Raw genomic sequence first — 16,459 nt, 5'->3', positions numbered from 1 at the left:
AAAGAGAGAGGTGGGGGGGGAGGGAGATACTGACCTTGAAAGGAGTACTGTTCTGAAGTTGCCATTTTGTGGATTAATCGTGAGGTGAAGAGAGAGATAATTGCATAGCCGTGCCCCAATATAGGAAAAATTGGGGACAGATGTAGCCTTTCAAAACAATCAGAAAAAAGATCACAATCAGACATTTTCAAAAGTTCTGTGGTGCTTGTATATTTTCTACTTATTTCAAATATAGGTAATATTCTGAATACTGTTTCAGGAATTTTAAGTGGAAAACCGCTCTGGATTTTTGCTAAAACTTGATATCACAATAAAAACTTGATAGTTATTAATGGAACATTAAGGTTGAATTTGACTTCAGAATTGAATTTTAAGAATGGGACTTGGAAGAGTTTCTCAGAGATTTAGGAGTTCTTACTTTCTCATAAAGAGAAATTAGGCAATCCTTCCGTTAAACACACATGAATTCTCCCAAATTGTTAGTTCACTTCTTTATGAGAGCCAGTTTGGTCTAGTGGTTAAGACACCAAGCTAGAAACCAGGAAACCATGTGTTCTAGTCCTGCTTTAGACACAAAGACAGATGGCCTTAGGCCAGTCACCTTCTCTCAGCCTTAGGAAGCAGGCAAGCGGGAGCCACTTCTGAAATGTTACAGGGACTTGTCTAGGAAGTAGCAAGGAGTCAAAACAACTCAAAGGCATATGGACATTATTAGCATCACCTAATCTTTTACTTAATAAAAATTGTGAAGATACAATATTATCCAACATGTACATCAATCTGTATCCAGCATTATGAATTCATTTTTTACAGATACACAGCTTCCTTTCCCTGAATGTCAATTTTGAATTCTTTTTAAATTGAGAAATGAAATTTCCCTCACTTTCGTTTAACAAAGAACAATTAAAAGCCATGCTAAAACAGAACAGAAACCAAATGCACTTAACATAACTCACAACAGAATATTTACTAACAAATGCTGCTTTGTAATATCAAATAAGTTCCCTAGTGGATTCATGTTCTCAATTCATATCCTTTGTCCTCATTTTAAAAATACACAGATGGCCTTAACTTTGGTATTTAAATTTTCTTTTTCTACAATTACTATCTTCCACAGTAAGTATTATTTTGCTACAATTATTCAGCAGACGTTTTCCAAGATTAAAAAACCAATTTCTTAAATAATGTACATATATAAGATAAATATATGTTTACAATTAATCCTTGACTTATGGCTGCTCACTTAGCAACTGCTTGAAATTCTAAAGGACCTACCTAGGGGATAATTACAACGTGATTTCAAAATCTCAACATTCTCCTGCAGGGACCACATGACTAAACTTCGGGCACTTGCCTACTAAGCCGCATTTATGGCCATTTGCAGCATTCCACGGTCACATGACTGGGGCTTATGACAGTTTTAATGAAAATCAGCATTTCCTGTTTATGGCAAAACTGTGCTCACAGCAAACCTTTGATTTATTCAGTTACCACTGCAAAAAAGGTCATATAATTGGGTTGACCAAACCATTTTATCATGTTCTCATAGAATAACAGAGTTGGAAGGGACCTTGGAGGTCATCTAGTCCAACCCCCTGCACGAGCAGGAGAGTCTATTCCAAAAATTAGCCTCTATTTAGGATTGAACTCACAGCCTCCTGATTGTGAAGCTAGAGCTCCACTTCTAGGCCTCCAGAGCTCATAAGTTATGACCGTGATTGGCAAGCCCCATTATGGCATAACTCGAGGACTACCTTTATAGTAAAAGGATAGAGAGAAGTCATGCTTAGAATACTATTTTAAAATTTATCCATCAAAAACAATCTAATTCTGGTTTGATTATATAATGAGACAATATTAACATCAGGTTTTTTTTAATAAGATATACCAAATCAAGAAACCAAGATTGATTGTCCTAATATCTACTATTTATTATGAAAGCATTGTAGAAAACCAACCTATTACTCCTTTTATATCGGTTTTCATAAATTTGGATTGAACTGGCACCTATGTACTTCTACCTAACTCCCCTCACAGAAACGAGGTTCAAAGGGGCATTTAAGCTATTGAGTACAACCCTCTCCTTAGGTCAAGAATCGAAATTAAAGCATTCTTGACAGATGGCTGTCTAAATTCTGTCAGATCATATCTAGAGAAAGCAGCTTAGGTCTCCCTAGATAATCTGTTCTGGTCAAATTATTTACTACCATTCAATCAGAACTTGTTTTCTTTTAACTAAAGACCATTATTCCATGCCTTGCACTCAGGGCTGATAGATAACAGCGTGGTGGCTGTTTGCTTGCTGATGTTTCAACACATGACTAGATAATGTAAACCGCTTAAGACAGTGATCCCCAACCTTTTTTACGCCGCGGCCCGGTACCGACATCAGCTGGGCGCCGCGGCCCGGTACCAGCATCAGCTGGGCGGCGCCATCTTTTTGATGATGAAAACGTGCTTCCGGTGAGCTTTCTACCGGAAAAGCTCACTGAAGCGCTGGCCGCCATCTTTTGATGAAACGCTGCTTCGGTGAGCTTTCTACCGGAAAAGCTCACCGGAAGCACTTTTTCATCAAAAAAAGATGGCGGCGCCTAGCAAGCCAGCGGCCCGGTAGGACTTGTTCCGCGGCCCGGTGGTTGGGGACCCCTGGCTTAAGAGAGCTGTAAAGCACTGTGAAGTGGTATACAAGTCTAGGTGCTATTGCTATTGCTAATATCATGATCTCCCATCGTGATCAACATCATGATTCTAATATTAGCTAAAACGTATGCAAGCAAACCAAGAGCACCTAGGACTCCAGAGAACAGGCTTTTGCTGCCTTCTGTGTAACACATCTTGATCATTTTCACTATTTTTATTTGCTCAGTTTCACTTTGTTCACATTTTTCTTAGGAGTCTAGAGCCCAGAATAGGACATTCTGTTGAAAAGGAGACAGTGAAATGATTATTTTGTCTGACTAAAAATTATATTATTGTTGGTTCTTTTTTTTCCTTAGCAAAATACTTTAGACCTTTATTGAATTCAATTTGTTTACAGCTCATTTCCTTACATTCCAAGATTGCCTTGGACACCAGCAATAATTTTCTCTGGAATTTGGCACATTCACAAGAAATCTAGAACCTGATTTGAATGAGTAAAATTCTGACTGCAATCATAGCATCCTAAATGAGATGATGCGTCTAGCAGCCTAAAGATTCCAAAGATATATTTATTAAATTTATTGCCATCCATCTCACTGTTGGAAGTGATCCTGGGTGGCTTATAAAATGTTAAAAGCTGATGTAAAACAATTAAGATTAAATAGAAATTAAAAATAAAGAGGACTGGTGACACAGGAGAGGACAGGTAGGGATTTTTTTTATCTATCCTGACAGTCATTCCCAGCAGAGGGCACATCCTAATCAGGACCCCAGTCCAGCTGGCAGAGGCAGGCTTCCAGAAGGCCAGGAGGATGAGTCTGGACCTCACCTCTGATGGGAGAATATTTCAGAGGGCATGGCCCACAGAATAATCTTCTCCTGGTCCCTGTGAGCCAAAATTCTTTGACAGAAAGGATCTAAAATAGTCTTCTTCTGCTGGAGTAGGACAGGCCAATCCCATTGGAATGAGATAGCTCCTCAGATACCGTGGACATAAAGGGCTTTAAAGGCATTAACCAACACCTTAAATTTGATCTGCAATAGTGCACCTCACTCAATGACAGTGTTAGATGTGCTATCCAAGAGATCTCAAGAATTTGTTTGTGCTGCTGTGTTCTGCACCAAATGTAGCTTCCAAATATTCTTCAATGTAGAGTGAGTTGAGGTCAACCAACTGAGAGATGACAGGGCATTAGTGACTGCCCACAAGCCTCATAATACTGGAAAAAGATATAATGCTGGATTCAATCCTGGATTTCTTTCTCCTGCCCTTTCATAAAGAACTGGTCTTTCCCTCTTCTCACTCTGCTAAGTTTAATCCTGGAATTGTTCTATAAATATTTTGTTTCCATCTATTGAAGTTTTGGCTTTCCTAGTTTTTATACCATTCTCCTTTATTATCCCTTTGACATTTTATTTTCAGCTTAAATGCCTATTGATGTCAACGTGGATTTTTTTTTCTATTTCTTGCTTAAGTCTCTTAGCTGTCAGTATAGGGAAAGGAAGAAAAAAAACACCAAATCCTTTCCCTTTCCTCTCTCCTTCGCTGCTTCAAAATCTTCTTTTGGAACAATGTTATTTTTTTTTATAGTTTAAATTCCAGGGTACCTTACGTTGTTGCTTTTGCAGTTTAACCCGGTCAACCAAAACTTTCTCTTCTTATCTTCCTCCTGCACATTCTTTTCCAGTCGAGTTCTTCTTTGAGGTAGCCATTTCTGACCACCACTGCAACCGCCTTCGGGAAAGGAAGGCGAGCTGAGGAGAAGAGATGCGGCTCTCCTCAACCCTGCTGGCAGTCTCCCCCCTCTTCACCACCTCTATGGGGTGGCTTAGCCCTGCAACCAGCCATCTCGGGGCGCTCCAGCGGCGAGCACGGATCGAAACCGCGCACGATCGCAGTTTTGGTCTGTCAGCGAAGGGACTCAAACCGAAAGTCCCTATTATAATCCAATTTTGACATCCTGAATAGGAATGTGAGAGCATTCCGCTTTAGTTTCCTTTAAAATAAATAATTTGCAAGATGTATGGCCATTTTCCTTGCATATTTCTAATTACTTCTGCTTTATATACTAAAACTTTCCCTTGGTTAGATTCTACTCAAAAACAGCTGATTCTCTGATTATTTTTTCCTAAAAATAATGCCTAGAAGTTTACTACACACTCTTTCCATTTATTATCTTGAACAAAAATATTTGGTAAATATTTTGCAGTTATGCTAGATTGCTATGTTCTTTCATATGTCAGGTGTTGAAGCAGATAAAGTACACAATTATTTTGCTACTCAGTGTTGAAAAGGAATGCTTCCCTCTATTATTTTATATTGCACAGCAAACCTTTTTTTATCTCAAAATCTCCAATTGCTCTAAGTTTTTAATTATTTGAGGTAAATATTTTATTGCATTGTTTACTTACTTTAAAGATTTATATGACTACCCAATTTGCAAAAACGGGACTCTCAGAGGTATACAGCAATAACATAAAAATTACAATAACCATTAAAAGGTTACACAGTTGTCACACACCTGTTACACCTGCAAGATGAACCCCATTCTGCCCCTAATGCCTGAGGAAAAACCCAGGTCTTCAAAGTCTTCCTAAAGGCTATCAGTATTGGAACTAGTTGAATCTTGGGGGTGGGGTGGGAGTGTCATTCCTCAGGGCAGGTGTCAAAGCAGAGAAGGCCCACCTCCAAAGTCCCATGAGATAACCCTGTTTCAAGGAAGGGACCTGGAGCATGCACACTCTGTTGAGGCTTGTTTGGACAGGCAGAAAGAGGTTCCTCAAATAACTTGGTCCTGGGCCATGTATTCCCTTGCTTTATTTACACAAATGTCTAATGCCATAGCCGCTCAACATCTTACCTGTTGATATAGGAGTTCAACAAGTTCTTGTAAAGCTTCATATGTAGTCATGCAGCCATTTAGAGTTTCTGAAAAATGTGCTATTTCAGTTTCAAAACAGGCTGGCTGCCCTGCAAGATGATTCAGAAAATCCTGCACATATTCTGTTGGAGTTGGATATCCATCACAGTCATCTTCTAAAGAAGATTCCTAAAAATAATTATCAATTTGAATTGGTTCATTATCATTAATTTACATTGTGTGTAAATTAGGCACGAGTATTTTGACCATATCATCCTTTGTATGCATATTTTCCATCTCCAAGCTGTATAAACTTAAATCCTTAGTGGATTTAAGCAGATCAGGGGATGTGTGTTTGTATAATGAGGGAGAGTGTGGCCTAAGGAGATCAACACCCTATATCAAGGTGTGCATAATTATTAGGCAGCTTCTTTTCCTCAGTTAAAATGGGCTAAAAATGAGTTTTAACTGACTCTGAATAGTCAAAAATTGTAAAAAAAATCTTTCAGAGGGATGAAATTGCTTGAAATTACTAAGATACTGGGGCGTGATTACAGAACCATCAAACGTTTTATTGCAAATAGTCAATAGGATCACAAGAAACATGTTGAGAAAAAAGACACATCTTAACTGCCAAAAATTTAAGAAGAATCAAATATGAAGCTACCAGGAACCCATTATTCTCCAGTACTGTCATATTTCAGAACTGTAACCTACCTGGAGTGCCCAGAAGTACAAGGTGTTCAGTGCTCAGAGACATGGCCAAGGTCTGAAATCTGACCACAACTGAACAAGACATATAAGTTGAAACGGCAAGACTGTGCCAAGAAATAACTGAAGACAGATTTTTCAAAAGTTTTATGGACTGATGAGATGAGAGTGACTCTTGACAGACCAGATGGATGGGCCTGTGGCTGGATCAGTAAGGGGCACAGAGCTCCACTTTGACTCAGACACCAGCAAGGTGGAGGTGGGGTACTAGTATGGACTGCCATTATGAAAGATGAGCTAGTTGGACCTTTTCAAGTTGAAGATGGACTCAAAATCAACTTCCAAACCTACTGCCAGTTTTTAGAAGACACTTCCTCCAAGCAGTGGTACAGGAAAAAGTCTGTGTCTTTCAAGACCCTGATTTTTATGCAGGATAATGCTCCATCAGATGCACTGAAATACTCCACTGCATGGCTAGTGTTAGGAATATAAGTCACCTAACAGGTATTTGGGTTAGAAATATATAAACCAGGATAGACATTTTAAAACTGTATCTTTAAGAAAATGCAAAACTGTAATTAGGTGTGTGGTTTCTCAAACGGCCATAAGATGGAGCCAGAAACCTGGTTTGTCTTAATCTCAGAAGAGAGTGTGTCTCAGTCTCTGTTTCCTTCTGTTGGAAAGTATTGCTGTTCCTCTATTTTTCCTAATTGACTGATATTTCTGGATTTAATGTAAGTCTGATACTGAACCGTTTTTGACACTGGACTTTGTTATTGGATTATCCCTGGATTGAAAAACTGACTGATTTACCTGTGAATGACTTTTGGACTGCTTATCTTGAACTTTGCTTAAACCCTTCTGGAAGTAAAAACCTACATTTACTGTACAGTGTATCTGTGTTCTGTGTGTGTATTATTCAAACACTTCTCTCAAATACGTCTCCCTGTATGCGCTCGTTCTCCTAATGGGGAATTACCTCAACAGCTAGCCAATAAAGACCTTAAAGATGAAAGAATAATGATATGCCCCTCTTCCTCACCTGATCTATTGAGAACTTGTGAGGCTTTCTTAAACGGGAGATTTATGATGAAGGAAAACTGTAAACCTCTCCGAACAGTGTCTGTGGTTGCTACTGCACAAAAAGTTGGATCATCAACAGATCAAGAAACTGACAGACTCCATAAATGGAAGGCTTATAACTGTTACTGAAAATAAGGGTGGGTATATTGGTCACTGATTTTTTTTTTTGAACTGTCAGAAATGTTTATTTGTAAATTTTGAGTTGTTTGTTTTATTATTCTCACTTTAACAGATGAAAATAAATGAGATGGGAAAATTTTCATTTAGTTGCATAATACTTCTGTACACTAATAGTTGCCCAATAATTGTACAAACATAAGATATTCTCCTAAGAAAGGCATAGCCTCACTTTTACTTTCTTAAATATTCAGGTTTGAGGTTTATTAACATTTTGGATTAACCGAAAGCACTGTGGTTGTTCAATAATAAAATCCTCCAAAATATAGCTTGTCTAATAATTGTGCACACAGTGTACACTTAAAATGTCTCTATATGTTCAGGTTAGTATGCAAGGAATAGTAATGGAATAACATTTATTAATTTTTTAAACTTCTTAGTTTTTAAATCTACATCACAAATGAAAATTTTGGAATGAAACATGTTCTTTTAAAAGTGAACGCATTTCCTATTTTTTTAAAATAAATTTATAAATTTCTTTATTTAGATGGAGCAGGTGGAGAGAAATTCTTAATACTTACAGTATGATTTGGGGTGTATCCTGATGGGTAAAATTCAGGAGCATTTACTGACAGCTTTGACATTACCACTGGAGCCACAACCACCTGAGGTTTAGTTACTGCTGAGCCTGGATTTTTTTTTTCAGAAAATGATGCAGGTAATGATGCAGACCTTGCTGGCTCTGAAAAAATATACAAAACCTAATTAAAAAGCTTTCATATGCTGCACAGTTTAAAACTACCGTTATCTATTCTGGCAGCAGACAGATACAATCTGCCATTATAAATTACTAGCTCAGCAAATAATTAGGAGATATGTATAAATAAAACAGTAAAATATATTAAGAGCATTTATTGAACAGGTGAACCTTCACATAGGACAGGATGTTTGCCTTCCTTATACACTCTCAAAAGCCACTATAGAGCTGTTTTAAGGCACCTGAAACTAATGGAAATTGCTTCTGTAAACAGAAAAATAGTGAGATGGATTTCACTCACTATTTTTACTATGGATATGTCATCCTTAGTGATAAATTCCTTCCAAGATATTTTACAATATTAGACTCAGTAACAGTAATTAAAAATCAAGAAATATTGCCTCACTCGGCAATATCTGAAGCACTAGAAAGTTAGTAGGCAGAACGTTTTCTGGAACAAGAGACGGTTTAATAACACATCTAAATGAAGCAAGAACTGCTTGAATGTTCTGTGACTGGAATTACCACTAAAAAAGTGGTTATCTAGTGCCCTCTGAACTGATCTTATCTAATGGAAGTTATACATGCATGTAAATATCGGTACATGATGACATCTGAATCTGCTTTATGAGAATGGTGAGGCATTCTTACTTCTCTATTCTTTACTGTGTTGGCAGACTTTCTCCTAGCATATTTGTTTAATTTACTGACTCTGAATCTCTAAAACCTGAGGGTGAGGGATCAATCTTCTTTAATTTTTTAAACATAACTTTGAACATTTAGAAAATGCTCAACTATATGGGAATTGATAGTCAACTGCTCTCCTTTTTCTATCAAATGCCATAATGGGATAATAGTCTGAATGGTGTTGTTTATAACACTAAGGGAAAAAAGTGGCAGTGGGAGATCTGTATATACTGTACATATTTTTTTTTAACAAGCTGCATTACTTGACTATATTCCCTGCTTAAGAAGAGCTCTACAACCTTGTACCAAAAGTGGCCAATTTAAGAAGATCATGAACAGGACATGAAGACAATACCATTTTTCATTGTTGCTCTAGAATATAAGATAAAGTCAGCTATCTGTAATTCATATAGTTGTCAAGACGAGTAGCCATTGGTAGATATATATTTCACATATATTTTAATGTGATTTGTTTTTAATTTTAAAATTTTCTCTATTTTTATTCTATTTTTAAAATTTAAAATAAATTAAATTACTTAATTTCAATCATATTGTGGTCCTCTGACCCTCTTATACAAACTTGCATTGGTTTTCTGATACATATTTCTCCTTCCCATCTATTTTGCTACTTTGGCAGGATGAGCCTAGTTCTCACCAGTATTCTGGTGGAGAGTCTGAAAGGAAATGCATCAGATAAAATTACTAGTTGGGAACTCATCCTATACATATTGTTTTTTTCTCCTTAGTTGAAGCATTCTCCCAGAGTTGGTCAATAGTCTCACTGTTGACTAACTTTGGTAAGGATTGTACTAAATTAGAAGAATGGCCTCTGAAAGTAATGATAGCACTCTAAAGTTAAACATTAATGGGAATTGAAAATGACTACATTTCACAGTCCTCTACTGAAATCAATACAACATTCTAGGAGTAAGGAGTGATTCCTGAGAGGATAAAAATGGCCGATAGCAATAGAAATGGTTGATACTGTTTTCTAGGTAACAGTAATACTGTTCAAAGACTGCTGCCTGCAAGAATGCGTATGATGGGGCTGTAAGAATCTCACATGCATCAGTTTTCAAGATGCTGTCAGTTATGCCCATTCTTGGACTAAGATGACCTTCTCAGCCTTCTCAGTTACCCACAACTGGTCATCTCCCACCTGGATTATTATAATGCACTCTACATGGGCTGCCTTTGGAGAGTGTCTGGAAACTTTGGTTGGTTTTGAATGCAGTGGTCTGCCGTTTTGCACAAACCTAGACTTGCGCTAGACTTCCTCTTTTGTGGGAGCTGCATTGGCTGCCAATATGCTTTCCAGTACAATTAAAGATACTGGTTATCACCTTTAATGCCCTACATGGCTTGGGACCAGTCTAGTTGAAGGACTACTTCTCCCCTTTACCCAGCCCACCAAGATGGAAAGGCAAGATATGTTGTGAGTTCCAACTATTGGAGTGTTTATTTGAAGGACCACAAAAAAAAGCCTTCTTGGTCATGGACCCTTCTCTATGAAACATCATTCTCTTGGTAGAATGACCGGCACCCACCTTGTTGTTTTTATGAAAGGCCCTGAATAAGTGATTTTGTCACTGGGCTTGGGAACCACCACGAACGGAGATGGAGCCAATCAAGAGGTTGCTTTGTATTGCTGCTGTCATGTAGGTGGGTGTATGAATTTTTATGTCTTGATTTTTAATGTTGGAAACAGTGTGAGGTCATCTAAATAAATATATTTGATTATAAATAAGGGTGGGTTTTTTGCATTTTTAGAATTCAGTATTAGAATCTGTGGTAATTTAAATTAAATTGCTATCAATCAGAGGAAAAGTTGTACTGATCTTATAGTCGAAGATTTTTCCAAAAGTTCCTAAGAGAAAATGTTTCTTTGCAATTTTCAGGAGTAGAATAAACCCAGTGACCCTGACTCTAATCCAAATTTAACTGGAATATCTACAGCAGATTTCAACCTTAAGAAAATTATTGAGTCAGTGTGAAATCTGCAAGTCACATACAAAAATACAATTTTAAAATATCAAGTAATAGCTGACTTGATATTATCATCATTCTGTTCACACACTGTTAAAGTACATAAAGTACAGTCACTTCAAAACTGCAAAATAAAATTATAGTGCATAATGATTTACGTCTATATAGTACAGCAAGCTAATGCAGCTCTTTTCCTACAGCATCCCAAAGACAATAATTCCTCAGGAATTATTGGATAGGAAGAATATCTGGCTGATTACCTGAATCAAAGAATCTTGTCCTTCTTACCTCCTCCAGAATGCTGACTGAGAATTCTGGAGTGTTAATGCCAATCAAAATCTAGGAAGCCTGTTTACACTGCTATAGAATTGTTTAAAGGCAGTAATACCCAATGGATTTCTCTGCCCTGTTCATTTATAACTCTGTGTAACTTGTTCATTTGTCTTTCAAATACTTTCATTATTTCTATCATGCAATTGTTTATCATCTCAATTGTTTGTTGAAAGCCCTACAGCTTTCAACCTGTGCACATTTGACGTGGAGCCAGAAAACAGGAGGAGAAGTTCAATTAGCTACTAACTGGGACAGAGTGGAGAATAGCATCATGCATTTCTGCCAGCAATGGTGTGTGTGTGTGTGTGTGTGTGTGTCATTCTTACACTAGAGTACTGATGATGTTACCAAGCAAAAATGCAAATGTTAATATGCACCACCTCTCTTATGAAAAGATAAACAGTCCAGGTTGTAATATATAATCACAAGATAACATTTTTGTTTTAAAATGTTACCTCTTCTATCCCAGTACAGACTATAAATATTATTTAAATATAATGAGATCTGCAATGTCAGAAGAAAGGAAACCAAACATTGAGCGACCTTCCAATACTGAAGATATGAATATTAAAATGAAAGGTACACAAATAGGATGGATCAAGAGCAATACTGTATTTTATTTATTATTAGATAGATTTGTGTGCTTCTCGTCTAGAGCCAACTCTGGGTGGCTTAGAAACATTAAAAACTGGTAAACGTTAAAATGATAAAACAAATAATAATAATCAAAAGTTGTATAGATACTATTTCTGAAAAAAATTAGCAATCAATTTGTTTTTACAGTATTTAAAAAAGCACATTATCTCATGATTATTTTAATAGTGCCATAAATATTTATGCTATTTGACTGAATTGAATCAACTATCCTTCCCTAAGGAATAAAAATATTTTTTTTCCACAGCAGGCATTTATTGAAAACATACGTTCTTCTGACTTTTTCACTCACATTTTTAGCTTGATAAAATCCTTGTAAAGTACAACAATGGGGAAATCCTAGAGATGGGAATGCCTGGAAAAAAACCAGAAAAATGGGAAAAAACAGTTTTCCCCCGTTTTTTTCCATTAGTCCAGAGTCTGAACTATTGAGAGCTATGAAAGGTGATCCAGAACATTTTCAAGTAAGTGAACAAATAAAATTTATTTAGAAATAAGCTAATGATTTTAATAGAATTTGTTTCTCATTCAGAGTGCAACATGTAAGCATGGTTTACACAGGTTTTACCTGTATTGCTATTTATTCTTAGTGTATTAGTGTAAAAATTGCTTTAAATAGAAATTCAGTTTATGTCTTAATTAGAACAGAATTACTTGAGTATCTTAATTTTTTATTTGGATTGATTAAATATAGCTGTATTAAGTTTAATGCATCCCTAAAAACTTGACTATTCAGAATCAAGTTTAAGTTTGTTTTGTATTTTTATTCACGTTTAGGATTTCACAGAGCTAACAAAATACAAATTTGGAAATAAATTCTACAGATTGAGCAAAACAATGTCCAACAGGCATAAAATTTAGCCTCAGGAAGGCAAAAATAAAATTAAGTTATTTATTTACAATAAATAATAAATCTCTTATTAAAAGAGCACTGTCTTCATATTCATATTCCCATGAGATACAGGTATGAATGGGTTCATGCATTGAAAAGGTCAAATTATACATACCTCACTATGTAATACCAGAAGTTACACAAATATAGATCAATGACACATTGTTACAACCTTACATATCTAATCCAGGGCATTTTAAAGGGCAATCTAAACAGAGGAAGGAGTATTCAAGGAGTAGAATTGCCAACTGCAGATGAAGCCAGTCAGCGTCACAGATATTTTTTCCTACAACGTGCATAGCTATATTCTCTCACCACTAATAAAATGATTCTAGGTAGCCTAAATTTTAATACTCCAATTCCTTGAAACCTTTCAAGGGAGAATTCAGATTGCCTCGAGCAGAGGTGTTTCACAAAGAGGACTAACAACTACAACTTAACAATTGTGTGTTCAGAAGTCCCATTACATGCACTGGCGTTTAAACGAAATGTTATCCATAATTATTCTTACCATTATTGTCAGAGTACAACATGTGTACAATGAGATTGGGTGAGCCTCCTTTCGTGTACATACTTGCCCCCTCCCCCCCAATATTTGCAATAAACATTCAAAGCTTATGTTTTGATCTCATCTGACGAAACGGGCAAATTTGATGCAAATTGCACACCGAAAATCACCCCCAATTTAAATGTGATTTTTCCCTGAAACGCCATCACTCTGCTAAACAAATATTTCCCTCAACACTGTCCAACTATTTACAAAGTCCGCACTACTATTACTGTTAATCTTCTCATCACTCCTTATCACACATCCCCTCCCACTTGTGACTGTATTACTGTAACTTTGTCGCTTGTATCCTTACGATTTATATTGACTGTTTCCTAGTACGATTTGATTGTTTATTGTACCCTATGACTATCATTAAGTACCTGATGATTCTTGACAAATGTATCTTTTCTTTTATGTACACTGAGAGTATTTGCACCAAGACAAATTCCTTGTGTGTCCATTCACACTTGGCCAATAACGAATTCTAATTCTATTCGATCCTAAGGCAGGGGTCTCCAACCTTGCCCGGGGAATTCGGGGAGTTCAAGTCCTCCAGGCTTAACGTGGCCAAGGTTGGAGACCCCTGGTATAAAGGACTACAGCAAAAGCCGGCCGGGCTTAATATCAGGGAGGCTGCGTGTTTTATCTATTTGACGAAAAGCAGAGGTGTTTGGGCTTTATAGCATTTTGCCACACAGCCGCAGAGCTCCGAAACGACTTGGAAACCGAGGAATGTGGCGAGCAACCCAACAGGGGCGTCGAGAGACCTTTGGAAGCGGGAGGAGGAAGGAGAGAATCCACGCAAATACCCCCCCCCCTCATAAAGCCTCCAATGATGCATTAAGGAGGGGGGGGCGTAGGATGGCCTTTTCCTCATCAGGTCCGGGCGGCGGGGTGGGGGTGGGGAGAGAGAAGCAAAGCGGGAAACGCGGCCCAGCCTCATCAGCCCGGAGGCGAGAGAGCGGGCTGATCCGTCCCGTCCCCCCCCATTTCCTCCATCAAAGCAGAAACTGGACGCCGGGAGCGAAGGAGACCAGGCGGCGGGTGGCGCGACGGAGCACAGTTACCTGAGGCGGCAGCGTTGTTGGCGCCCGGAGGCGTTGTCTTGGGCGGCCGGAGAGGCTCCTGAGGGCGCGAGAAGCCCTGCTTGAGCAACGGCTCGGGAGTCCCGAAAGTGCCTCCACCGCCTCCTCCTCCGCCGCGAACCCCGCTTTCCGGGGCCAACGGGGCACCACCCCCTCGGCCTCGACCGGCGCCGGGAGCCCGGTCAAATCCGTTGTCGGACATATCAGCTTCCCACGGGCCTTTTCCCCCCCCTTCCTCCCTTTCTTTCGAGTGGGGAGGGGGCCGCAGCAGCAGCAGCAGGGTCCGGGCCGCCCTCGCCCCGCCACTCTTCGTCCTCCCCACTCCCGGTTCCTCGCTTCTGGTCGCAGACACGCCGACGAACGAGAAGCAGAGCGCCTCTAATCGATGCCCCCCTTTTGCACACAGTGCCTCCCAGCGCTCTGGAGGCCTCTGCCAGGTCGTCGTCATAACAATCCAGGATTTAGGGACCCGGCAAGTACATTACTGTACACAGAACTGTACACACAAGCGACTTCCCTCCAGGCTGAGCTCGCAGCGCCCTCTGATGGCCCAGCGGGGGAAGCTTCTTCCGGTCTGGAGGCTGCCGCTGAGCGAGCCAATGTTCGCTGAATGCGCTAGAGGGGCCGGTCCCGGAAGGATGCTTAGCCGCTCTTGATCAAGACTTAAGCCAAAACAAAGCAAAACCTTTGGTTAAAACTTTTTTTTGCTAAATTTTCGGTGGACTGAGTTTATTAGATCGAGGTGCCAACCCAAGCCCTGCAGCTTGTTCAGTTGAAAACAAGTGGGAGGGTAGGAGAAAACAAAGAAAGGAGAAGATAAAGGCAATAAAGCCTGACACATTTAGATTTTGTGTGTGTGTGTGTGTGTGTGTGTCTGAGAGAGAGAGAGAGAGCTAGGGATATCACTGCAATACATCTCTACTACCTTTACAAAGTCCCCTTTCAAAAGCATGTGAGCTGAAACATGTTAGGCTTGATTAATAAATATTCTTCACCGGCACTTTGAATTCCATTTCCTCTTGTATTGCTTGATCAACCGACCATTATGAAAACAATTGTTTGTACACAGGGGCAAGAAAGACCCCTTTCAAGCAAATTGATAAATTTCCTTGCTTTTGTCATACAAATCCTCCCCCGCCCAAAGCCATTTATGTTGTTTTCAATGTTGTTGGAAGTGGCCCTTTGCTAATGGGCCATTACTCTGGCCTGGGGCAGTCTATTTTACATAACAAAGATCTACTCCAGGTAAAGCTATAATAGGAATTGCCCAAAGCCCTTTTTATTACATCATCATCCAAGCAAGGCTCAACCAAGCCTGGGACTCAGAACAGCCTACAGAGTTGCCCCTACATGGTCCCATGGGAATCTGACAACCAATCAGAATAAAAGCTCAAATTCAAATCGCAACAGGGCATAAAACCAAGAGTCTCTCAGCATCTTGGCTCTCTTCTTTTCCTTCACCCAACATCTTGAAGCATGTGATCGTCCTTTTCACTTTGGAGCTCCAAGCCATGTGGTCCTGTCCACCATTAAACCATCTTTCCAAACAGCCTCCATGTTTCTAATGCCTTTTCCCCTCTTGGAACTGAACCCAGAATATTTTTGTCAAAGAAACAAAAACAAGAAAATGTAATATGTGAATCCAGTGGGTTAATAGATTCAGGATTAATTATAGTCAGAGCAGCAGAGAACTATCAGTTATCTCCAGCTTTTTGCAATATACTGTATATGCTACAAACTTTACTTTTAAGGTATTAACAGTATAGGAATTCTAATACTGTATACCACTGTTGGAAGAAATATCCTTCTGGGTTCAGTTCCAAATGGGGAAAAAGACACTGGAAACATGGAGGCTGTTTGGAAGGTTTAATATCAGGACCACATGACTTAGAGCTCCAGAGTGAAAAGGAAGAGATCAGTAAAAGGGCTGAGGTGCTGAGAGTGGCTGGGTTTTATACCCTCTGTTGGGATTTGAATTTGAGCTTGTATTCTAATTGGTTGTCAGACCCCCCTGGGGCCATGCAGGGTCAACTCTGTAGACTGTCCTGAAGTTCCAGGCTTGGTTGAACCTTGCTGATTGATTTATGCCCTTAAAAGGGCTTT

At 38.9% G+C, this 16,459-nt stretch overlaps 1 protein-coding gene across 1 annotated transcript in view; it reads right to left on the bottom strand.

Annotated features, from left to right (window-relative positions):
- Window positions 1-14,791, bottom strand: part of PAIP1 (poly(A) binding protein interacting protein 1) — a 29,089-nt gene extending 14,298 nt beyond the window's left edge. The window contains exons 1-4 of the mRNA XM_026666469.2: window positions 14,339-14,791; window positions 7,994-8,154; window positions 5,502-5,690; window positions 35-147 (exon numbers count right to left, since the gene is read on the bottom strand). Coding sequence (XP_026522254.2) covers window positions 35-147; window positions 5,502-5,690; window positions 7,994-8,154; window positions 14,339-14,558 — 683 coding nt within the window. The 5' untranslated portion in view covers window positions 14,559-14,791. The remainder of the gene's footprint in view (window positions 1-34; window positions 148-5,501; window positions 5,691-7,993; window positions 8,155-14,338) is intronic.
- Between the last annotated feature and the right edge of the window lie 1,668 nt (window positions 14,792-16,459).

The sequence above is a fragment of the Notechis scutatus genome, chromosome 2, assembly GCF_049901735.1.
Source record: "Notechis scutatus isolate UNSWTSFEM ecotype Mainland chromosome 2, rNotScu1.2, whole genome shotgun sequence".
Classification (NCBI taxonomy): Eukaryota; Metazoa; Chordata; class Lepidosauria; order Squamata; family Elapidae; genus Notechis; species Notechis scutatus.
Note: the sequence above shows the minus strand (reverse complement) of the source record. Positions and strands in the feature narration are given on the sequence as shown.